This window comes from Micromys minutus (assembly GCF_963924665.1).
Source record: "Micromys minutus genome assembly, chromosome: 10".
NCBI classification, from domain to species: Eukaryota; Metazoa; Chordata; class Mammalia; order Rodentia; family Muridae; genus Micromys; species Micromys minutus.
This window is the reverse complement of record NC_137979.1, coordinates 19554195-19579671: the sequence shown is the minus strand read 5'-3', so window position 1 is coordinate 19579671 and position 25477 is coordinate 19554195. Positions and strand designations below refer to the sequence as shown.

The 25477-nt window shown below is 43.9% G+C and overlaps 1 protein-coding gene across 1 annotated transcript in view; it reads left to right on the top strand.

The window, feature by feature from the left end:
• GLP2R (glucagon like peptide 2 receptor) overlaps positions 1-25477 on the top strand; it is a gene marked incomplete at both ends in the record, with an annotated part of 57589 nt that overhangs the window by 25685 nt on the left and 6427 nt on the right. The window contains 4 exons of the mRNA XM_080922831.1: positions 722-782; positions 1338-1407; positions 10749-10837; positions 20457-20595. Coding sequence (XP_080778957.1) covers positions 722-782; positions 1338-1407; positions 10749-10837; positions 20457-20595 — 359 coding nt within the window. The remainder of the gene's footprint in view (positions 1-721; positions 783-1337; positions 1408-10748; positions 10838-20456; positions 20596-25477) is intronic.

The window sequence follows — 25477 nt, the reverse complement described above, 5'->3', positions numbered from 1 at the left end:
ACACATACATCTATTCATGAACATAGGTGCCCAATACGTATATGCAAAAATAGATAAATCTTTGATGTAACCAGATGACATCCTTTTAGACCTCTGTGCAACAGCATTAACCTGTTCACTATGCCATAGTAAAATATCTGGGTGTCTCTGCTGATGGAGGCTCTGATTCCAATGTGCTAGTGTTCTGGCAAGTGCCAAACTCTTCTTGGTGTGCACGAAACTGCCCTCTTGGCTGTATCCTCAGATGGTGGAGAGAGGGAGAAAACGAGACCTCCGATCTCTTCTCCTAAGGACACTAATCCCACTATCAGAACCCCAACTCAATGAGAACCCCCAACACAGAACACCTTCTAAACCTAGTTTGCTCCACATTCTTCATCATCAAATTCCAGCATAGCGGTAACAGGTCTTCCACACAGGAGCTCTGAGATGACAAAATATATCAGTTTATGACAGCAAGTGTTTGAGAAAACAAAAGTTGTTTATTAATTATTACTACTTGCAACAGGTGGCAAGCCCTTTCTCCCAGGGCCCAGCTTCTCCTACAGTAGAGCCATAGTTGGTCTTGGTTTACTACAATCTTCACCAATTCTTACAGTCTGTGATTTTATGCTTTGCTTTTTAACCTTTTGGACTTGTTATACTGGACCCTTTCAGGCTGGCGTGGGAGCGGGTGACTTTGAACATGCAACTCCTAACTACTTCTCTGCTTTCTACACAGCCTTCCCCTTGCTGTTCGTTATTCCCTGGGGTTTTGCCCGTGCACACCTGGAGAACATAGGGTAGGTAATTTGCCTGGTGTCAATCTGCCATGGACCAATAATTCCCAGATATGCCCAAATGTAGGAAACAACATCACCTTTACAAAGAGACTCTCCAAGTTCTCCTACTTTGTCCTTCTAGAGAGCAACAGGGGTGTGGATAAGCCCTCAAGGGTCTTAATCCGTTTGTTACACATGTAAAATATTTAAAAACTGTTGTTTGGGCCAGCTGTGGTGCTGGGGGTGTAAGGACAGAAGCACAGAGTAGTTTCTATGGCTCTGTTCATATGGAGATAAAAAGCAACTCCGATGTACCCTGGGGGAAGAATCATTACACAGAGCATGGCACTGATGTATTGTGAAATACAATTCGAAAGGCTAAAATGCATCAAGAGACACAAGATAGTTCTGGCATGGTAAGATGTAAATACATTTTCCCCCCTCATCCCTTCTCTTAGAAGATGAACTGGTAGACAGTTGATCTTTAAGGTGGGCAAACACCCTTCCTCTACAGGGCATGAAACGTGGATTTTTATCCTCACCTCAGGTGTCTCCCATTTCTGATCTTGTTCTTAGGTGCTGGACAACAAATGGGAATAAGAAAATCTGGTGGATCATCAGAGGACCCATGCTGCTTTGTGTAACAGTAAGGACCACTATCCCGTTCATTCAGGGGGCATCTCTCTATTCTCAATTTCCTCCTAACTCCTTAAGCCTCTGGTCCATGAGATGGGGAATAGGACATTTGAGCAGTTTCTCCTGGGGGAGAAATTAGAAATGTCCTCTGGTTCAGGACCTCATTTCAGGGTAAGATTGTAAACTTGCATCTCCTTGAATCTTTAAATGGGGACTTGATGATCTTTTACCAAAGGGTTGTGACAGGGAAATGGCTGCCTGTTGCCGTGGAAGGTTCCAGAAAGTATGGAACGACCATTGTGTGTCTTTGAACTGTTTGTTTGGGACAGGGTCTTGCTATACCTCGGAGCTGACTTCTGCCTCATGGCAGCCAGCACCTCTTGCTCAGCTTGTCCGTTTTTGGGATTACAGATGTGTGGCACCATGCCCTGCTTAGCTTTTATCTTAATGTCATTAGCTACTGGCAAAAGGAAGCTGAAGAAACTATTTTCAGAGGAGAAACCGGAAGAGCCGGTATTACTGCAAAGGCACCCTGGGTCCTGGAATGGAGAGATGTTACTGGTTCTGTCATGATGCAGAAACTTGCAGGGCAAAGAGATGACCAACCTGGAGGATGCATTGAAAGCGCACCTCAGAAACCTTGTGGCCTCTTTTTGCCACAGCAACTTTTATAGAGCCCCAAGACATATAATATATGATGACTACAAACCAGAAATCTACAGACAATGAATTATAAAGAAATTTACTTTAAAAAGAAAATCCTTGGCATACACACGATTTGGCAACTTGACAAAAGCAAGTTTGCACATTAGTGAGATCAAGTGCTTGTCTGTTTTTACATAAAGAACCAAATCTTGGCTGAGTAGTTGACATTTTCAATGTTTTTCAGAGTTGATATTTGTTAATGTTGAGAATGTCACACTTCATATAAAGATATGCATATGTAGTTCAAAATAGCAGAAGTATGTTCAGGGCTATTTTAAAAATTACTGAAGATTCTTCCCCATCCCATTCTGGAATTCATATAGCAATTTTCAAAATAAAACTGAAATTAGCAACTGAAACAGCAATTTTTAAAAAGGGTTATTTTTTTTTAAGATTGTGTGTGTGTGTGTGTGTGTGTGTGTGTGTGTGTGTGTGTGTGTGCAGGTGCCCTTGGAGCTAGAAGAGGGAGTTAGATCCCCTGGATTTGAAGTTGGAGTTACAGGCAGTTGTAAGCCACCTAATGTGGGTGCAGGAAATTGAATCTGGCAAAGCAGTAAACATTTGTACCTGCTGAGTCACCTTTCCATTCCTTCAAACAGCAATTTTAAAATCAAATATTCTAATAATCCAATACAAAAATAAATGAATTGAATATTCACAGTGTTATAGACTGATGGTAGAGAAATGTGAAAAGGTCTCTTTTCTGAAATTAAATCATTTTTTATGAGAGAAGAAAACTTCATAGGTAGAGTAAAAACACTGCAATTCATAAAACACAACAGTCCCGAATCTAAGCTGAGATGTCTCAGACCACGTTCATTGGCATACTCAGTGAAAGCATGCACGTTCGGTCTTCAGAAACAAAGTTGCTCCAACTTTCATGCAGCAACATTAGCAAATACTACCAGAAACACACTGATTGCATGCATTGAATTTTGAATTAAGTTTTTTGATTGCTGTATGGTCTGAAATCCTTTGCTACCACTCACATTTTGTAACCTCCTACACTGGGTGATGTGACCCCTTATAAACTTGTGACCCACGTCTTAGGAAACTGGTATTTAGAGGATGATTTGTGAGAATAAACTTTGTTTAAGAAGCTGGAGGGTTAGTCAAAAGTAGACTGACAAGTTTTGCTGATTGTTGGTAGATCTTTCTACCCATACCTGAGTGCCCACTGGACATCTAGCATTGTGTCTCACACCATCGCTAAGGGGGTGGCTAGTGGTCTGTTTGGGTCCTTTATGTAGATAACATAATACCTTGAAAGAAAAAAAAAAACAGATTTGTAGAAGATTGTTCGTCTCTGTCAACAAAGTAAGTTTTTCACTTGCATCTAGCTGTGACTTAGAAAAATGTACCTAGAAATGGTAAGAGAATCAAGGATATGGGGGGAGAGCAATTGCAAGTGACATGTGCACTGTTGCTGTCTTCCCTCTGCTTTTAGTCACTTGAGAATGTCCCAAGTAGAAGTTGGCCACCATGCCCTATTCACAGGCCTCTGAGCCTTTACCTGTCCAATCATTCAGCTTCCTACTATTTTGTTCTCTCTGGGCACACTGTACCATCGGGGTCCCAGCACCCACCTCCTGCCCAGACATCAGTACTGCTGCCTGTTAACATTTGCTGAGTGTTTCCAACCAATGCCAGCTCTTAAGTGCTTTGACTGTATGAACTCAATTCATCTTCTCAATGAGCCTACAAGTTAGAACGCTATTCTATTTACGTTTTGGTAGCGACACTGAGAGGCCAAGAAGTTATTTGCCTCAATAACTAATTAGACCAAGGCAAGATAGATGACTGAGTGATAGTTCCACCTATTGTTCTCTGAAACATACTTATTTCCTCCGGGCCTGTGCTTGGGATGCTTATGGATGTTTCAGACGTTAGTCTATAGTCTCAGACACCCTGGGTCTCAGCTGCTTTACTCACCATCTTATTCACAGTGTTCATCTTTCAGGTCTTGGGTCAAGCACCAACTTTTCAATTCCACTGTGTCAGGACACTCACCCCCAACTTTCTGGATTCCATATTTCCTGGCTTCTGCTCCAGCTCCAACATATTTCAAGAATTTGTTTAAGATCTGCTTGCTGCTACTGTAAGCCACGTTCTGTTCATCCCAGCAGCCAGCTTAAGTATATGGTGGTCCCTTGATAAGCATATTCAGTATATGATTGGAATCCACACTCTGAGCTCTAAGAGATACTTGCTAACTGGGCAGAACAAACCAGAGAGAAACTACCAATCCTCCATTAATTGAGAGTCCAGGCTTTGTCTGATTAAACTGCTGAAATATATACCACCATTTTTTTTTAAGTTGCTATTGGAGTCTCCAGTATGTCTTCAAATTTTTTTGTGGCTTGGGTCACACTAACATTTAGGTTTCATTGGTCTCACAAGGACCTAGGGAATCTAATTTGTAGCTGGGGTTGAAAAGCTTCTGGTTACACCATTGCTCTTCTAAGAATAGCCCTGGACCAATGGCATTAGCAGATTCTAACGTGCTTATTATCAACTCAAGATTTTTGTTACTCTTGAAGTATGGAATGAGAATCTGTATACTGATAGGTTTATATTAAAACAAATGACACTGTCAACAAATGTGGTTCTCAGAATGGACTGCAAATTAGAAACACTGTGATGCTTGAGACCTGTCACCATAGAAATTATGAGGGATAGGACTAGGCAGCTGATGCTCTGGAAACTCTCAAGTGACCTTTGTGCACAGCCAGCTTTGCTGCTTCTGCCTTCCACAGGACTGACCAGTCAGTCTGCTAGCTTCTGATGCTCTTTCCTAGTTCCTGGAATGACATTTCTCCGTAGCCAGAAAAGAGCATGTCTTGCCTTCCCAGTTCAGATAAAGTGATCTTCAGGTGCTGCTGTTTCTATAACTCCAGTTATGATCAGATCCATATTCACACTAGCTCCCAACGGGCTCCTATTTTTTTTTTTAATTTATCCTTCTTTTCATCTTGCTTTCTCCACCCAGTAAGTGACTCCACCACATGTCACCTGACACTCACGTCACAACATTTGGTGTACTCACAGATCCTATCTTTTCTCTTCTGGTAATATCCACTCGGATCTCAAGTTGCCATTATTTCTTAAAGATTCTGCCAAGTCACCGCCTTCTTACCTCTACTACATTTACTACATTTACTCAGCCCCCTTGTGTAGTCCTCTGCAACTGCCTCTTGATTGATTCCCTTTTTTCTTATTCCTTGCAAGCAAGCCTTCAGACTGCAGCCAGAAAGACCACTTCGGAGGAAAATCCAGTTACATCTTCCATCTGCCTGAGACTCTTCAGTGAGTCTACCTAACACTCAAGATTGATTCCTAAATTCTTTAATGTGAGAAGTGTTGCTTGTCCTCTCTGACCACAGTTACCTCGTGGTTTACCTATATGGAAAAATTTAGTTTCCTTTCTCTGTTGGGATATTCTCTTTCTTCACATGACCATCTGATGGCTCCATATTTCTCCCTGGAAATTAGTATTTCAACTGAAACTTTCCAATTCCACCAACTAGCAAAAATTATCAGACATGCCCAGAAATAAACATTTCTATAAAACTCTTAGGGAAGATGCTATTTGATTACTATGACCTGTGTTTATAGGGATTTGACCAAGAGGAATTGACCTAGGATAGATTGTTCCATTGATAAAGAAATGACTATTTGCCATAAAAGACCTGGACCATAGCTTTTATAGTTGGTTATATGACCATTAATTGAGACCATTGCAACTCTCAATTAATCTAAATAACCATAAGCCCAATCTAAATGAAGATTCACTGATAACAACATGAAAGAGCCTTGGGTCTCCAAATGATGGCACAGAACAGAGATCCTTACAATGCACAGAAGTGTGACACGGCAAAAGGAAATACTGTACTAAGAAAAAAAAATCCCTTGACCTCCACATAGATTCTATTTAAATGGAAATTCTAAAACAGTGATTCTTAACTTTCCTAATGTTGTGACCCTTAACACAGTTGATCATGTTATGGTGACCCCAACCATAAAATTATCTTTGTTGCTACTTCTTAACTGTAATTTTGCTACCATTAGAAATCGTCATATAAATATCTCATATACAGACTTATGCAATCCCTGTGAAATGTTTATTTGAGCCCCCAAAGGGGTGGCAACCCACAGGTTGAGAACCGCTGTTCTAAAACAACAAAAACATGCCAATCAAAATTGATCCGTACTCATTATTTCAGATTCCAGGGTACTCATTAATTTTCCTTTATACTTGCCCCAATGAGATCTGGAACAAGGGGCATTCTTTCTGAAGAAAAGTCAGATGTGTGTGGTGAACAGATCACTGGGACCAAAGGAAGCCTTTTATTTTAGATTCAGGGTCCCTTGTCAGGAACCCCCATCATTTTTGCTTCCCAAGCTTTGTTTGTATTTGCTGAACAATGTCTGGCTTGAAGAAATATATCATTCTGGACACTCAGGCACATCAGCTGACTTCATCTGCAGCTGCTAGTGTTATGATTCTTGTGTTTCTGAAATGTTCCTGCTGCAACAGGCAGGGAAATTCGGATATTCACCAGACAAAGAAACAGGAGAATTCCTACCTTCTTCCTGCTTGTCTTTTCATAAAACCTTTCATTAGCCTCTCACCCTTGACTGCCCTGTCAAAGTTGAGTCATACTGGAACATGGTGTGTTCTTACATCTTAGTTACCACCACCTGCTAGCAAACTTTTAAAGCCTCAATTACTCTATTTGTTCAAGGGTAGACTCATTAACTAATTACATTGAGAAAGGTCATTGAATCATTATTCTGCTCCCTGGGACTAATCATCTGACCATATTGAACACCCAGTTGAGTAGGTTGTTTAGTCAAACAGTTGAATGGACTATCTGTTGACTTTATGACGCCATAAAGTCAAACCATCATTTACTCTCGTCTGATAGGTTAAGAATGCAACAATGTTGAAAATAGGCAAAATTACTTATCATGTTCCCTTGTCCGTCCTTAGGCTCTCTGTCTCACTAAAAGCTAAAAGCTTCCTAGAGCTCCGAGTCTCCATAGACATCACTTTCCTTCTTTATACACTGTTCTCTGCTGAAGAGTGGAAGGGTGACAATCTCCCTACTCATTCTATCATCTGCCCCCTCTTCCAACTCTACAGAGTGCATTCTCACTTTTGCACATCCTTTTCCCACTCCTGTTGTATACCTCATGATGCATCACATTTGGACTTTGGCCTCCCCTCTGTGCTACAGCATTATTAGGGAGCCTCCTGTGACTCAGTTCTGTCGTACTTACCTTTAGTGCATCTCAGCTTCTGCTTTTCACTGTGAAAGTAAATCAGATCATAGGTGCATTAATCAATTAAATTAAATTAATTAAAAATTAATTAATTTTCCATTGCTGTGATAAAATACAAGAGAGTTTATCACAACAGGACTACGGCAACAGACAGGGAAAGCATGGCAGCAGGGAAAAAGTTTTTCTGATCACATTTTCATCCACACTCAGAAAGCAAAGAGAAACAACAGGAAGGAGGGTGAACCTGTAAACCCTCAAAGTGAGGCCTTAGTGATGTATTTCCTGTAGCAAGGCTCCATATCTTTCCCAAACAGTGCCATAAGCTGGGGATTAAGTAATCAAATACATGAACTGTGTGTGTGTGTTTGGGGGGGGGGTGGCATTCCTCATTCAAACAGTATGACAGGCATTTACTGAAAACTTCAGTGCTGTGAAAAATGAATGATTTGAATGAAAGAAAGATTTTTCCCCATGCTTCCTCAGTCATTCCTTACCTTCTACAGAGTACATGCATTTCAGCAGGACTGGTGGGGAAGGTGTGTTTTGGCCTATAGGAGAAGTTTTAGAGGTATAAGCAATTTTTGTCCATATAGCAAACCAAAGGACTTGACAGGTAGAAGAGATTGCTTGTAATGTGAAACCAGACCCTGAGTGGATGCCATGTTAGAAATCACCACTGCTATCCCGCAGGCTCACAGATGTGTAGGGTGTCAAACACATGTCACTGAGGAGGTAACATCTGTAAAAAGCAGCTGCAGGGTCCAAGCCCAAGAAGAGAGTTTTATACGTTTGAGGTTCTGAGTGTTCACTGTCTTGTCACAGATTCCTAGGGGAGATAACTTCATTCTTGAAAACATTTCTCATCTGTCATCTTCTTGGCTGGTACACAAATGAAGAACCCACCATCCAAATGTGGCTGCTGACTCTAGATCTCTGGAAACCCAGAGGGACCCAGGCTCCATGGTAACTGAGGCCGATGATCCACTGGAGCTGTGGAGAGATGCTTCCTTCATGTGGCCCTTGGTTGATGCTCATTTTCTCTTGTCTGGTCTCTGGGAGACACAGAGAACAGTAGATCCACAAGTGCTTCATTTCCTAGGAGATGGTCCAACTACAGTCCATTGGCTCAAAGATGTATCTTCCACGTTAAGCTTACTTTGTCAGAAAAATGCCCTTGTTCTACAAGTTGCTAAGCCAAGCACGCAGTGTTTTCTCGTTGTGATGAGAAGCAGATATCTTGTTAAAGGGGATACATTACTTGGTTATGTTTCATTTGAGTTTTTTTCTCTGGTACTAAATATCCTCTGGCTGGGTACTGCCTTCATTCCTGTTGACTTGTGTTTTAGAAACTCTAGCTTTTTAGCACTGAGCACTGAATCTCTGAGGCCAGTGTATCATACAAGAGGGGTACATGAGTATTTATGGTGCATCCTATAGCACACATTTCAGTCTATAGGGCTTTCCTTCTGCATGGGGACATTGGTATTGTGCTAGATCAATGTTTGTAGAAATTTTACTCCGTGACTTGTCCTTTTCTGTCTCAGAAAACATCTGCCACCAAAGCCTCTCCCAGCGCTCTAATGGCTTCCTTCTCTGCTAAGGTCCAGGCATGGGCATCTATCTGCCTTAAGAAATCTCTTCTGGTTGAAGCTTTTAGAAACAACTCCTCCTAACCTCCACCAGAGCTCTTCCTCCACATATACTGCACAAATATCACTACCACAAGTAGAGGGCTACCATGAAATGTCAGCTCATCTTTGGTCTCATATCCAACCAGTAACAATGGTCATTTGACCCACACTTGATAGTTTTAAATGAGGCATTTCTCGTTATCACTGAAACTCCAGGGCAGCCACCTAAGATTGCCTATCATCTTCCCCAGAGTCTCCCCACTGCTCCCCACCTCCAGACTTACCCTTGGCTAATCCATTCCCCATCACTGCTGCTAAAATGGTCTTCCTGAAAAGCAGAGGTTCTGACCGCATCAGGTCATGTGCCTGCTTAGAATTTATTCCTGGTTCTCCACCACTTTCCTGAAAAAATCTAAACCCCTCAGCATGGCCATGTGACTGTGAAAACCTCTTGCTGATTGGCCCTGCCTTTCCAATCTCCTCGTAAACCATGCTCTCAGTATCCAAGTTCACACTTAGCCTACACTCAACAAGTGTAGTTTATACTCAACCAGTTTTTTTTTACACCCAACAGATTCATGATCTCTCATGAGTCTAAATATCAGCCATAGATGAGGTCATAGGAGGGCTTGGCAGGGCCTGGGGAGGATCATCTCTTAAGATTTACACACAGCTGTGGAGAACTGCCGGCCATTGGTAGAAGACTTGATTCTCTCATGTGTGACTCTTCTCACAGAATAGTGGTAGCTTCCCTAAAACTAAATAATCCCAGTCAGAGGAAGAGGGAGAGGGAGAAGGAAGGGAGAAGAGGGAGAGAAAAGGGGAGAGGGAAGGGGTAGGAGAGAATATAAGAACTTCCTTTTGAAGTCTCTACTCAGAAATCATGTGATATCATCTATCATGTTCTTTTCATTAGCTAAAAGTGACTAAATCCACACACAGAGTGGGAGTTGGGGGAGGGGACCTTTTAAAAGAAGTACCAAGGAATTTCAGACATATTTCATAGTTACTGTCAAAGGTGGCAGTGAGGTCTAGATTTGCCCCATTTGTGATAGTTGTGGGAAATACCATAGAGACTGGAGGACACACACTGCCCAGTGAGTTGCACTACAGACCTCGAGTCATATAACAGGAGAGTCATAGCTCCCTACTGAGAAGAGCCAGCATACTGTTCTGTTTAGGTGAAGCTAACTTTGCTCATAATCACCTGCTCAGTTACTGCCTCGTTATGCAAGCTTTCGTATTTCACTAATCTCTATGCTGTGTTTCCTCATTATTTTATGGGCATGCGCGCGCACTCACGCACGCACGCGCGCACACACACACACACACACACACACACACACTGTGTGTGTGTGAACTGCAGAGAGTTGTTTTGAAGAATAAATGAAAATGTTTGTGGAAAATTCTCAGCTCAAAGCCTGAATGGTAAGCAATCAATAAGTGTTACTTAATAGTAATGTTTGTTTGTCTTCTCGGAGTGTTGAGTGCTAGACCTTAGCTAGGCAGGAATAAACTAAATGATATATGGTCCTTCCCTGACTTTCAGTTCAAAGAATCTTTGGGACAACGGGGACAACCATAGCCACTTCCCATGTGATGAGCTAACTGCCAACCTGCCTGTAGTTCACCTGGATAAGGAGCTTTTGGGCCCACCCGGGGTAACTTTGATAGACACAGCATGTGGCATCTGCTCCTTAGTCACTTACATCTGCCTTTTGTTTTCAAGGTTAACTTTTTCATCTTCCTCAGGATTCTCAAACTTCTCATTTCTAAGCTCAAAGCTCATCAGATGTGCTTCAGAGACTACAAATACAGGTGAGTGGCTAGAAGCCAGTGCTTGGCAATCAGAGGTAATCTTGACTATTCTTGAGGTCCCCCAAGTCTTGAGAAAGGAGGGGAAATGTATCCCTTCTTATTTTTATTTCTGTGACCAAATACTGGCCAAGAAGCAGCTTAATGAAAAACTTACGTTGGCTCCTGGTTTGAGAGATCACAGTCCACCACGGCCAGGAAGGCCCAGCAGTGCGAGCAGCTCACATGCTAAGTGATGCTTGGGGCCCAACATCACTTCTCAGTAGGTCAGAGGTCTCCCGTAAATAAGGCTGGGATATAAATTTCAACTACCAGCCTCTATATACCTCTGTCTGCCAACTAGGTCACATGACCAAAAGGGTTCTACAAGCTTCTAAAGGAACACTATCAGCTGCAGAGCAAGGATTTAAACAGATGAGCCCATAGAAAATACTTGTCTTTCAAGGCACAGCATACAGATTGTAATTATGTATTTGTTTCTTAAGGTGAGGTGACAGAGGAGAGCCCTTATGAAAAGGTTTTGGGGTTCATGTGAACCTTTTGCCAATGATTAAGCCCTTCTAACCTCATGACTGAGAAGTCAAGGATATATTAATGACCTGTCGGGAGACTGTGAAAATAAATGGTTATTTTAGCTACTTTTCTATTGCTGAGATAAATCACCGTGACCAAGGTAACATACAGAAGAAAGAGCTTATTGGGGGGCTTACAGTTTCATAAGGCTTAAAGCTTATGACTATCACAGCAGGAAGCCTGGCAGCAGACAGATAAGGGGGCAGGCAGGCAGACAGGCAGGAAGGCATGCAGGCATGGTACTGTAGCAGTAGCTGAGAGCTTATATTGTGATCTACAAACCTGAGATAGAAAGCAATATACTATGAATGGCATGGGCTTTGAAAACCTAAAACCCCACCCCTAGTGACACACCTCCTCCATCAAGGCCACACCTCCTCCATCAAGGCCACACCTCCTCCATCAAGGCCACACCTCCTCCATCAAGGCCACACCTCCTAATCCTTTCTAAACATTCCACCAGCTGAAGACCAAGTAGTCAGACAGATGAGCCTATAGAAGCCATTCTCGATCAAATCACCACCATGGTCTAGAGAGCTAGAGATGTATGTAGGGCAGTTTGTGTCCCCTGTGGGATGATTCAAGGAAAGAAATGTTTAGAATCCATAGAAATACAGTTGTTACACAGTTCCCTTTCTTTTGTGACTCACAGTTGTGGTGTCTTACCTTAACTTCCTGTAGTGACAACAGTTTCCATTCCTAATAAGTCAAATGACAGGCTTTTATTGGGAGCAGTACTGCAGTAAAAATAATGAATGGATGAATGAATGAATGAATGAATGAATGAATGAATGAGGAGTGAATAGCAGGCAAGGCGATCTCCCTCCAATTCTAGTTATTTTTCTAGGTGGCAGGTCAACTTTACTAGGGCTGGAAGGAGAGTGTGTGTTTGGCGATGAAAAGTTATATTTTCTCCATTTACTAGACAAATGTTCATTGGAAGCTTCCAATGTGTGCTTGAACAAAAGGTGAGTATGACCTGGATCCCATACCATGTTTTAGCAGTGTGTGTGCTACTTCAGCAATGACTGAGACATTAATATGGAACAGACAGGAGGTAGGGGGCTGGCCACACCGCAGCTCCCTCAGTGACCTTAAATAAGCTTGACCCCGTGACATATTTTCTGGTGTATGAAATGGGAGAGTTAGGATAGAAGCATCGCCTTGAATTGTGGCAACTGAAAGACATTGTCTTTGGGCTACCAGTGTGATCAGATATGGAGGGTAGCATTTTTCCTAAGCCCAGACCCTAATCTCATCTTCCTGAGACTCTGACTTCAACATATGTAGAAGAATAAGCCTACCCTATTCAGGAAAGCTTGTGTGTGTATGCATGCGCACACACACATACACATTGCATCTATCTAGTGCATATATTATACATACACACAGACAGACAAATACACACGCACACAAACACACACACACACATGTACAAATTAGTCACTACTTAGGTTTTTCATCCAAACATTTGGCAGAAACCCTTAGCCTTGGGGAATTGGTCTGGTCTGGACCCCAGGGAGTCATGCTATCTTTCCTGGCGCCTCTAATTCAGACTCCAAGTGGCAAAGCAGCCTCTTTGGCCCCATTCCCAAGGCTTAGCCTCCTCACACCACTGTTCCCAGGGTAGCACTCCAAGAATAGGCAGAGCTTCCAGAGTCCACTCAAGGGATGCCACCTCTTTGATGAGCAAGTGTCCTGACTACCAGGACACTTTGAGAGACTGCACAGAGGCAAAGTCTTTCAGGAGAGAGAAGTGGAGCCGGTGAGTCTTGTCACAGCCAAGGATTCTGTTACTGTGATAAAACACTGTGGCCAAAGCAACTTGGGGAGAAAGGATTCATCTCATTTTATAGCTGCAGTCTATCATCTGAGAAAGTCAGGGCAGAGGGTCCAGATTATTAAGGCAGGTAGCTGGGGTCAAGAACTGAGGCAGAGGCCATGGAGGAAGGCTTCTCATTGGCTTATTCCTCATGACTTGCTCTCTATTATAGCACCCAGAATGACCAGCACAGAAGCAGCACCTCCCATAGTGAGATGGGCCTCCCATATCAATTATCAATCAAGAAAATGATGCCTTTTCCATGGGCCAATCTGGTAGCAGTAAATTCTCAGTTGAGGTTCTTATTTTCAAGTGACTCTGACTTGGGTCAAGTTGGCATAAAACTAGCCAATAGACATGAGACTCAAAGGCTGACATCTATGGTCTTGTTTGTATTTCAAGTCAGCCATGTTTCCCTGCAACCTTCTTCATGCTCTAGACCCTTGATGCCCAGTTTCAGTACTAAGAGCATCTGCAGAGAGCTGGCTTGAAACACAGCTTTGTGGACCTCATCGCTGGCTAGTCTGCTCAGGAAGTGTGGGTTAGAGTCTTACCATGTGGATTCTTGAGAGGTTTCCCTAAGAGATGCTAATAGACAGCCAGAGTAGAGGACTACCATCAGACACTTTAGAGACTAGCAAGGAGAAGTCCTTCTTGGCCCATGGTGAATGTGCTTCTGTAGAGTCTCAGTGAGTGACATTGATCTAGATAAGGGTAGGTTAAGGCACTGGGGAAACCATGTGGCTGGGCAATGATCAATGGCGAATGCTTTGGGGAAGGAGAGAGAATAACTTGGCTGACATATGCAATCTGTCTGGAATCTGCCTTTTCCTGTTTCCACTCTTGTTCAGGGTGAGTGCTTGAGAAAAAGAACCTTGAAATGAGTCTACTTGAAGGCTTTCCCAGGAGTAAGGCCTCACCCTAGGGTGTTAGCTAGACTGTTGTGCATTTTTAAAGTCTGTGGAAGGTAGAGGTAAGGGGAGGGTGTTCCTCTCTAAGTTCTCTCGTGCTTCAAAAGGTTTTCTGCTCTTAACAGAAGACTCACAAATCCAGATATCACCAGAATGGTGCGTGGTGAGTACTATTCCAGAGCAGGGTGCCCAAGAACCCACTTCCAGCCCCTACCCCCAACCACTTCAGGTGGTTCATTTCCCCAACTAGCTTCCAAGGAATCATGTGGAATACATTCTGAAAATGTTCTCCTTTGGTGCTTTTCTCTGACATTGTGGCCCTCCGTGTCCTGTGTCCTTTCTACTGATTCATTCTTCGCAGGGAGAGCACGACTCAGTTGATTGGCATGATCCTACTAGTTTGTAGAGTGTGGAACATGTCTTTTCAGACACAGGCATGCTCTCTCACTGTGCTCTGTGAGCTGGAGAGCCCTTGCAGAACCTGCAAGCTTGTTTGCCCATTTTGCTATTAAGAGGCCATGCTATCTGTTACACCAGAAGGCATCACCATGCCTGCCCCACACTAGTCTTTTCTATGCACCCCATATTAATTTTCCATGAAAGCCCTCAGTGTGGGTAAAGAGAGGGACATGGTGTCAGTGCATGAGATATAAGGCTACCCCCAGCTCTCAGATTTGGAAAGCTTTTAGAATGTAACGCTTAATCTCTGGTCCCTGTCCAGGAGTCTATTTTAGGAAGGTTTAAATTAAACACATGTAGACCTCACCCAAGAGGCAAGTTTGTAGGAGTTTTTTAGCTTTCTCCATGGGCCTTGGCCATCAGGTAAAGGAACAGTAAGTGGATCTACTGTCTGACTTGGGGAGGGAAGGTTGAGGCAAGGATGAAGGGCAAGCACTGAGAGGATTCCTACCTTACCATCCATTCTCTGTGGCTCCCAGCAAGGAGATAGTTCTCTCCCCCCTTATTAATGCTGTTTTTCTCTCTCCATGTGATGTGTGGAGCTTGAGCTCAGAGTGAATTTATAGGGAAGAATAATTTCTGCACACACCCATCCCATTATCTTTTCTGAAGGAGTTTCTGCTAGACAGCACAAGAGCAGAGAGTTTTTTTTTCTTCCAGAGACCTTGGCTTTGGGTTGAAATATTGTATAGATAAGATGATTAATGGAAGAAAAGAATACAAACTTAGAAGTTTTGTTTTCCAGGAGCCTCCTCAAGGCAATGAAGACACGGTGATCGAATGTGTATCGTTTATACTAGGTTTGATAAAGGATGGGCGGTTGTGGGAAAATATTACTGGACACATGAGGCATGGTCTGATGGTAATAGACTTGGAGATGTGGCAAAACCTGTGAATCCAGGTGCCTCTCTGTGGTCTGACATCTTCTACAATAAAGATGCTCCTTTTCTGTGGGAATAGGGAAGCCACCTTTTAGAGGAGGGTCTTGGGGCATGCTTCAGGGAAAGGTCAAAAAAATCTGTCTTAGGTTACATGAACTGCTACAGGAGGAGTCGAAACTACAATTGTAGATGGTCCTACAACTGTTTGTATTTTGATGTTAATTCCACTTCCCCAAGAAGTGCTGCCTAGTCATGTACTTCATCAGAACCTTCCCATTTTAATTAGTAAATTAAAGGTGAGAGCCGGTGATTAGGCAGGGTAAGGGAGGTGGAAAGAGAGTGTCAGAGGTCAGAGTACAGGAGAAAATCAAGAGAGGAGTTCCAAGATGGACATCGGGAAGGCTGAATTAGATCCAGGTGGGCTTAATTGGCGTTAGGTAGCTATAAACATTTTAAGGATTTTGTAGATCTTACATCTCATACAGAAGGGCAGTTTGTATCTTTGTCTATTTGATGTAATCTTATTGTGTATAGGGTTTGTGGATTGAGAGTTTGATATATAGACCTGTATGAAAAGTTATTGGGCAATAGAGTCATGTTTGTGATGGGTAGGGTGGTAATTTTACTCTGGTTGAAGAGAGTCGTGGGGGCAGAGTGAGATTTGGGGTGGGTTGGACAGAGTGACAGAGTCGGTGCCTGGCTCCATACTGGAAGTGGCGCCTGCTGAATGACACCTTGGGGGCCGACAAAGAGATAAGCCTAACTGTTTTTAATATTTACTACAACACACAATGATCTTCCAACACCTGCAGTTTTATCAGTTTCCTTCAGCTCATCCCACTCCACCCAGCAAGTACCACAGTTAAATGTTATGTCTAAACTCCATGAGCCACATACCAGCGATATCAGAAATGGATTACTGACGAGCATCATTGGAGCTATAGTACCTGCTGTGTTGGGGTCTTAAGTGTCCTCTAGAAGTGTATATGTTGAAGGTTTGACCTCTGGTCTCTGACACTCTTGGGGACATGGTGTAGAACTTTTAGGAGGTAGAGGCTAGTATAATTAAATTGGTCCTTTGTATGGGCTATTTGGGGGTTGGCATCTTTGTCTTAGTCAGGGTGTCTATTCCTCCATCATGACCAAGAAGCAAGTTTTTAATATTTACTGCAACAAAGAGCAAAGGGTTTATTCAGCTTACACATCCACACTGCTGTTTATCATCAAAGGAAGTCACGACTGAAACTCAAGGTCAGGAAACAGGAGCTGATGCAGAGGCCATGGAGGGATGTTGCTTACTGGCTTGCTCCCACTGGTTTACTCAGCCTGCTTTCTTATAGAACCCAGGTCTACCAGCCCAGAGATAGCACCACCCACAATGGGCTGGGCCCTTCCCTCTTGATCACTAGTTGAGAAAATGCCTTCCAGCTGGATCTCATGGAGGCATTTCCTCAACTGAGGCTCCTTTCTCTGTGATAACTCCAGCTTGTGTCAAGTTGACACAAAACCAGCCAGTACAACCTTCCTCTTACTTTTTGCTGGCCAGCCATCATAAGGTGTACAACCTAGTGTTCCATGTGCTCTCCAGCACGCTGTGACATCTCCACACAGCACCCCCCAAAGGAGGTCAAGCGAGCATGGATTAAGCCTGACCCCAAACAAGTCTCTGCTCCTTTGTTTGTTGCATGTTTCTGCCACCATGATGAAGCACAGCCATTGCAGTGATGTTGATGTTTGAACCCACACCCTGGTACTGTTCCTGAGTTCTATTTCCCTTGGTTTGAGCTTTCTACTCCCTCTGTACCCACTCATGTACCCTGGGCATATGCTTAATAAATATTTGTTGAATCCTTAAAGGACTGCAACAAACTGAACCATTTAAATAAACAGCCAGCTAGCTATGGATGAGAAAGCAGCATGCACACAGTCCACAAGAGTAAACGTCTGCAACTATTTATGGCTTTCATCCGGGCTGAGACACAAATTGTACTTTTGTCTAAGGAGACATTAAAAGGGTGGGAGTAGTGGGGAGGTCCAGCCTGAATCTACCCAGAGAAAGGGGGGGGGCAGAAGTGACACAGTATGCCATCAGAGACGTGATGTTTGCCGTGTGGGATGAAGACAGAATGAAAATGGAAAACAGGTAAAAATCCATCAATGTCTGGAATATATAGTTCTAGTCTGCTCCCAATCCTGGCTTCCTGGTATTGAAGAACAAACATTGACCATACCATCTGTGAATACTAGGGAAATGGAAGGAAGCCCTCTCTGTTCTCTCTGATGCTGTTCTGTAGAACTAGCATCATTCCATAGTTAATTTGCACTTTAACAACCCATGATTGGGGTCAGAGAGGTGGCTTGGTGTTCAAGAGTGCATAGTACATTTGCAGAGGACCTGAGTTTGGTTCCTAGAACTCATGTCAATATAGTTCACACCCATTTTCAAGTGAGGCGTCGGTTGCTTCTGGCCCTCATGGTCACCTGCACTCACATGCAAACTCACATTTAGACACCCTCCTTACACTTCTAAAAAACCTAAAAATTTATAATTGCCATGATACAGCTCAAGAAATCAATTGCTGGTGAGACATGGGCCTGCACACAAGTATGTTGATGTATGTTATTGCTCTAGATAATTCAGAGTAAGAGTCACATGTCAGGTTCTTGTCAGTGTAGAGCAAATAGCACAAAAAATGAAGGCCATACAGAGGATGGAGACCACGGGGTCCCTCTAAATGTTAGAGTCTAAAGGGAGAATCACCAGCTAGCTACAGTTGACAGTCAAGCAGGAGTCTGCAGCCTTGGCATCCAGTTGCTCTAGCTTCCCAAAGATTAAAATTTGAGCATCCCTGCTTACATCTCCTTACTGAAGATGTCTCCTACTGTCAAAACAACTCTACATCCCAAGGAAAGGTAGTCTTCAGGTCAAATCCCAACCTGTGCTCTCCATTTTGCAACCTTTGAGCCAAAAGGTGTCTAAAAATGTTCCTAAATACTCAAACCAACAAAATAATCCTTAGGAGCAGGGCTTGGCAGAAGAGCCATGTGTTCAGCACACGTGAAGCCCTGGTCTCAATCCTCAGCAATCAAACAAGGGAAAGAGAGGGAAAAAAGGCTCCCTGGATATATTCTTTTCTAAGTGACTTCCATGTGGGTGGGTGTGGGGGCAGAAGTGGATGTGAGCTCCCTTCAGGAGAAGTGCATAACCAGTGTCTGTCATTCACCTCCCGAGTCGTGGGTTCCCCTGACTGTCAAGACTCTGGGGACATCCACCCCACTTGGGCAGGTGAAGTCCCTTTATGTGATGGCTATGAAGAAGCAAAGTGTTTTTGCTGCATGGGTGGCCATGCATTTGAATGGGTCTCATAGACACAGGGCAGAGTTTAGCCCTTTGGGAAAATGGCATGTGGACTGCTAACCACAGTAGCTTTCTGCATCTTTACCTCCCTCCCACCCCACCCCCCGTGTGTATGTGTGTTAGGAGTTGGGCTTCTTCCTACTCTGGCTCTTTAAGTACTTGGGTTAAAAACACATTACAATTAAGCTCTCTTTTTTCCCCCCAGTGTGGATTAGACACCAGTTTAGTTTGTTTTCCCTGAACATGAGTCACCTTTGCTAATTCTGTTAACTTCAAATCAAGAAGCAGATAGTGGTAAAGTGAGACCATTTCCAGCCCCCCACTACTCCTCAGAATCCACTATGAAGTTCTATAAAACTCCACACTCTAGGGGGACAGCCTCTCAAAGTTTGGCTTGTGGGTGTCCACACTGGGACCTAGTAAGATGTCCCTTAATGAACATGGGAGACCCATTTCAGAACCCACCTGAGAAGCTGATGTCCTTTTATTATACTTTATTTGTTAAGGCTTATTTTATTTAGTTATTACATGTGTACATCTATGTGGATGCATGTCAGGTGTGGGCAGGTATCCGTGGAAACTGGAGGAAGGCATCGGCTTCCCTGGAGCTGGAGCTACAGGTAGCTTCGAGCTATGTGATATGGAAGCTGGGAACAGAACCGGGCCCCTGGAAGAAGAGCAGGCATTTTTATCTGCTGATCTATCTCTTTTCCGGTACTTTAAGTCATCTCTGGTTTATGTCTAGAACACAAAGCAGTGTGAGCACCGTGTAAATAGTTGCAGTGTTGCAATGTCGAGAGAAAAATGATAAAGAAATCTGTAGAGGTTCAGCATGGGCACAACTGAAGAAATCATGTCAATCAATCTACAGTCGGTTGGATCCTCTAGAGCAGAACTTTTGCATTCTGTAGACCCACTGTATATATCTTTAAAGGCCTTGAAAGGAATTTTAATAGCTAGCCGTGCTTGGGATTCAACAGTTTGGAGCAACTGGGCTCCAGCTATGCACTTTGCTTGTGGGTGGTACAGAGGATTGTTTGTCTTGAGTGTGTGTGTGTGTGTAGACTGTTAACGACTGCCAACCTCCACACTGTGTATTTTCGTGTACTTTATGAGGAGGACCAGTTTCCCATTTCCTGTGGCTCATGCTGTTACAGGATTGAGGGACAGCTGAGGGCAGACCCCACTTCCAGCCTGGGATAGCCTCTTGGTGTCTCTGGGGCCCTGAACAACTCATTTTCTTTCCTGTCTGAGGCTGACATTGGAAGTGTTGAATTTGTGGGGAGAGAGAGCAGTATCGGAACCTGCTAACCATATACTCATAGACTTATTAAACTTGGTGGTATCAAAGGGAGGCAGCTGCTCGAATCGAAGTGTGTTATCCATCAGACACATCAGTATCTGTAAGCATGATACCCTACCCAGGATGCTTCTTCCTTCCTTCATTCTGTAAATGTTCCATGAGCATTTGCTGCATACAGGGATACAAGAGTAAGGTCACGAAAGACTATCTGTTCATCGAAAGTAGGAGATTTGCAGTACAGGTGGGCACAGTGGACAGGACATGTTGCCTAGTCCCTGCAAGGCCGTCATGACCGATACTTGGTACCGTTTGCAGATTGGCAAAATCAACGCTGCTCCTAATTCCTTTGTTGGGGGTTCATGAGGTCCTCTTCACCTTCTTCACCGACGACCAACTTGAAGGATTTTCAAGACGTATTCGGCTCTTCATCGAGCTGATACCGAGTTCCTTCCACGTAAGTTGTCTGACTCATGCCTTGGCTCAGAGAAGAAAAATACTCAGGGTCCAAACAGAGAATTGAGCAGCACTGGGGACCAACACACTTTTCTAGTATTGACCGGCTTTGTTGGTGAGTATCTGTGACATCTGAGGATATACAGATGGGGAAGTGTTGCCTAGGTCCTGGCAGCATGATTCAGTGACTCAGAAGAGAAGAATGGTCTTGTTCCTAGACTGGAGTAGGTGGTGTGACTCATGATCACATTAACTGTGACTGTCACCTTGAAGCCTTTTATTAGGGGCCTATTTTTTGCCATGTTATCTGTAGAGCATCATACAAAGCAGACCATTTCTCTGCATCCTGTGACATGTCTGCACTGCACACAGTACTACTAGGGTAGGGAGTAGAGAGTCCAGACTAAGAGACTCTTAATCCAGACAGGTGTGTGTGCACCAAAACTAGAAACAGGAGTTCAGTTTTGGCTGTCTGGATGCTTTGTTTAACTACTGCTATCTATGGGCTGACAGCTTAGCCTTGGCCTTCAACCATGACTTTGGATAGAACATGGGGATGGGTGTGGCTAATCATTGGTGTGATTAAACCTGCTGGAGTCCTGTGGCTTCACCCACTCACAACAGCCTGAGCTGCGGCTAGCTTCATTTGATTTGAATTCCTGGGGTCTCTTTTTTTCTTTTTTCTATCAACTACGGTCCTGTCTTCACTTTGTTCTGAGGGTCTCTTGCCTTCCACATGTTCTCTCCTCATGATCTCTCCACAGAGTGACTGCCTTTTTATGTGGCAGCTCAGGGCTCCCAAGAGCACAGGAAAGGGGGCACTGGCATTTTAATGCTGAGGCCTGGAGCTGACATCTTGATGATTCCACTACATTCTGAAGTTTAAAGCAATCCTAGAGTGTCCGGGCCTAGAGAAGGAGGGTGAGATTGAGCAGGGGTATGGGTGTAGAGAGGCACTGCTCAGGGGCAAAGGCCAGTAAGGCAACAGATCTCAGGTAATAGTATAGGCATAGTCAATGTCCCTTACAGTAGTAGTCTTAGAATTAATCAACTTAACTGGGCAGTGGTGGTGTGTGCCTTTAAACCTAGCACAGAGGCAGAGGCAGAGGCAGAGGCAGAGGCAGAGGCAGAGGCAGAGGCAGAGGCAGAGGCAGAGGAGAGGCAGAGGCAGAGGAGAGGCAGAGGCAGAGGCAGAGGCAGAGGCAGAGGCAGAGGCAGAGGCAGAGGCAGAGACAGAGGCAGAGGTAGGTGATCTTTATGGTCTGGGCCAGCATGGTCTACATCTACAGGGTGAGTTCCAGGACATCCAAGGCTACAGAAAAATAAACCCTGCCTCAGAAAAAAAAAACAATAACAATAAAACAAACAAAAAAAACTAAGACAAAAATCAAAACCAAACAAACAAAAAAACAAGACCACCTTCCACCCACAAACCCAACCTAACCCCAACCCAAACCAATCAAACAAGAAAAGAATTAACCAATTTCAACTTCAGATTAACCACCTGAGTTTGACTTAAAATGGGGCTTCTGGAATGGAGAAGAAAGAACTTGGCAAAATTCCCTCCCCAGAGAGCCACAGGCATTGGGATGTATCTCAGTTGGTAGAGTTGGCTTAGTAGGTATCAAGTCCTGGGTTTGACCCCTAGCTCCACACAACTGTGTAACCTTGAATGTAACCTTCAGTAAATAATCCCAGCAACCAGAAACTAGAGCAGAAGATCAGAACTTCGAAGTCATTCTCCAGTACATAGTGAGTTAGAGGAGGTACCTCAAAAAAAAAATCTCCTAGTAACATTAGAAGCTACATCCATAAAATCTTACCAGCATGACTGCCTTAACATGATCTGAACAAGGATAACAACATTAGACATGCTACATGGACAGGGGAAAGCCCATGAGGCCTCAACCCTACCCAAAGAACTACAGGCAACTAAGGAATGTTGAGAGTGGGAGAGAGAGTGAGTGTTCCTTAATGAAGAGCTCACCAATTGGGTATTCAGTACCATATGGTCAGTCCTCGAAAATATAAATATGGGAGTTAGCAATTTTCCAGCAGGAGGCCCATGTGATTTAGACCTCCTCACACCACTGTTCCCAGGGTAGCACTCCAAGAATAGGCAGGGCTTCCAGTGTCCACTCAAGGGATGCTACGCTACCTCTTTGATAAGCAAGTGTCCTGACTACCAGGACACTTTGAGAGACCGCACAGAGGCAAAGTCTTCCAGGAGAGAGAAGTGGAGCCGGTGAGTTTTGTCACAGCCAAGGATTCTGTTACTGTGATAAAACACTGTAGCCAAAGCAACTTGGGGAGAAAGGATTCATCTCACTTTATAGCTCCAGTCTATCATCTGAGAAAGTCAGGGCAGAAGGTCCAGATTATTAAGGCAGGTATCTAGGGGTCAAGAACTGAGGCAGAGACCATGGAGAAAGGCTTCTTATTGGCTTATTCCTCATGACTTGCTCTCTATTATAGCACCCAGAATGACCAGCACAGCAGCAGCACCTCCCATAGTGAGATGGGCCTCCCATATCAATTATCAATCAAGAAAATGATGCCTTTTCCATGGGCCAATCTGGTAGCAGTAAATTCTCAGTTGAGGTTCTTATTTTCAAGTGACTCTGACTTGGGTCAAGTTGGCATAAAACTAGCCAATAGACATGAGACTCAAAGGCTGACATCTATGGTCTTGTTTCTATTTCAAGTCTGCCATGTTTTCCTGCTACCTTCTTCATGCTCTAGACCCTTGGTGACTCCTAATAGTTGCCCAGTTTCATTACTATTAGCAGTTTCCCAGCAGGAGGCCCATGTGATTTAAACAACCAGGAGAGCAGGAAGCTCTGTGGTCCTGGGTGTCAGTCAGCCATGGACAGATATTTCCCCTCTCCCAAAGGAGCAGGGGAGGCCAATCACAGTCATAGGTAAGGTAGTCCTATTCAAGGCAAAACAGATTTTGTAGGTTAGCCAGAAGACGAGAGGCAGAGGCTACTGTGATGAGCTACCCTCTGTCTCTCACGGACATTAAAAAATTGTGCACGTGCTCAAGTTCGCAGACATCCTCAAAGGAAGATCAGCAGGGCTGTCCATGCCTCCCTAGATGGTTATGAGTCCCTTCACACAAGGACAGTAGACATAAGAGGACCTGGAAAGAAAGGCTGTGGAAAGCCTCTTTACTGCCTGAACCTGGAATGTGTTCTCTAGTGACACGCAGGACTGATGGCAAAGTATATGGGGACCTTACAACAGGATGAGATGGTTAAACATAATTTCTGACCAGTTGCTGTCTGTCTGTTCAGCTAATATAAACAGGGGCAGGAGACTTGACTCACAGGTAAGAGCCCAGTTTTTTTCTAAGAGGTTAAAAAAGGTGATGTGCAAGTACACGTGCCTATGTGAATCTATGTACACCTCCTGTGTGCAGGCGTCTAAGAGGCCAGACAGCAGATCAGCCCACTCAGTGGTGAGGAGGGGCGTAAGATAACAAAGTCTCTGAAACCCTACTGAAGGCCATAGCTTGGGCTGTTAATCTCAGTGCTCACGAGGCTGAAGGAGGAGTGTTAGAAGTTTTGGGCTAGCCTGCTCTACACAGGGGTTTCCAGACCAGTCTGAGGTACAGGGCAGTGCCCTGTTTAATCTATGACTCATGGGAAAGAAACAAACAGCAATAACAACGGCACTAATTTTGGGATCCAAAGGTAGGAGACAGACAAAGAAACAGGAATGTGTGACCCATACTGAGCAGGAAAAAAAAATGACATCAAAGACAATTCTCTGAAAAGTATGATGACTAGAATGGAGATTTCCACAGAACAGTGTCTTCTCAGAACTAAGGTGGCGGGAGAAAGGAAGAGTCTGTGGAGATGATATCTTCAGCTTAACAGAGAGAAACCAGTAAAGAAACAACAGAGCTTCAATAGCCCGCGTGATGCTCCTGGACGCAATATTTGTGCATGGGGCGTCCTAAGAAAGCTAGACAAGAAGCGTGAGGAAAATGTGCAGAAGCAGTGCTCGAAAATCCATGTGCACAGTGAGCCGGAAGTAGCATCAAACAAAGGGTTATTTACATCCAGAGACCTTGAAGTCAAAATGCTCAAAGTCAGTGGGACTCCATGGTTTTAAGCCTACAATCCTAACACTCAGGAGGTTGAGGCAGGAGGACCACCCGAGTAGAAGAACAAGATCTTATCTCACAAACAAGTTGCAATGTTTCTTATGTCAAAAGAATAGCAACTCTTTATGCAGCTGGGCCAGCCAGATGAGCAGGAAGGTAGAGGCGAGGCAGGGTTGATAAAAACAGTGTCAATTAATAGCACCAGTGTTTGCAAGACTGTATCAAGATGAAGGTAACATATGTTTGCCGGTAGAGAAAGGCGGAGAGAATTTGCTGACATGTGTTATGTGCTAACCAAGTCAAAGACAGAAGTTGTATCTAGAAGTTAGGCCTTTGCCTGTAACCCAGAATGTCACACCCAGCATGTCACACAGCACATTGTGGGCATCCAGGACATCCTGTAATGGTTGTAACCTGGAGACATCAAAATACCTCTCCTACAATCTTCAGGCCTCTGTCCCATGTGCTGAGATCTGTTCAGAAAGCAGAGGAGACACGGTCTCCCCCTTCATTCCCACCAGTGACTCAGGGGCATGGCACAGCCACAGAACAACACTTGTCATTCCCTCCTAGTGGAGCTAAATCCTCTGTGGCTTGAAACTGAGGCACCAGACCCACTGATGACATTTTCCCCCATCATTGAAACATGTTTAATTCATCTCAATCTTTTGAGGGATTTCAAAAGCTAAGGGTTAGTGATTTGACTTTCCTGTGTTGCTTGGCTCTAATCTGCAAAATGTAATCTCCAAAGAAAAAAAGGCTAAACAAAAGC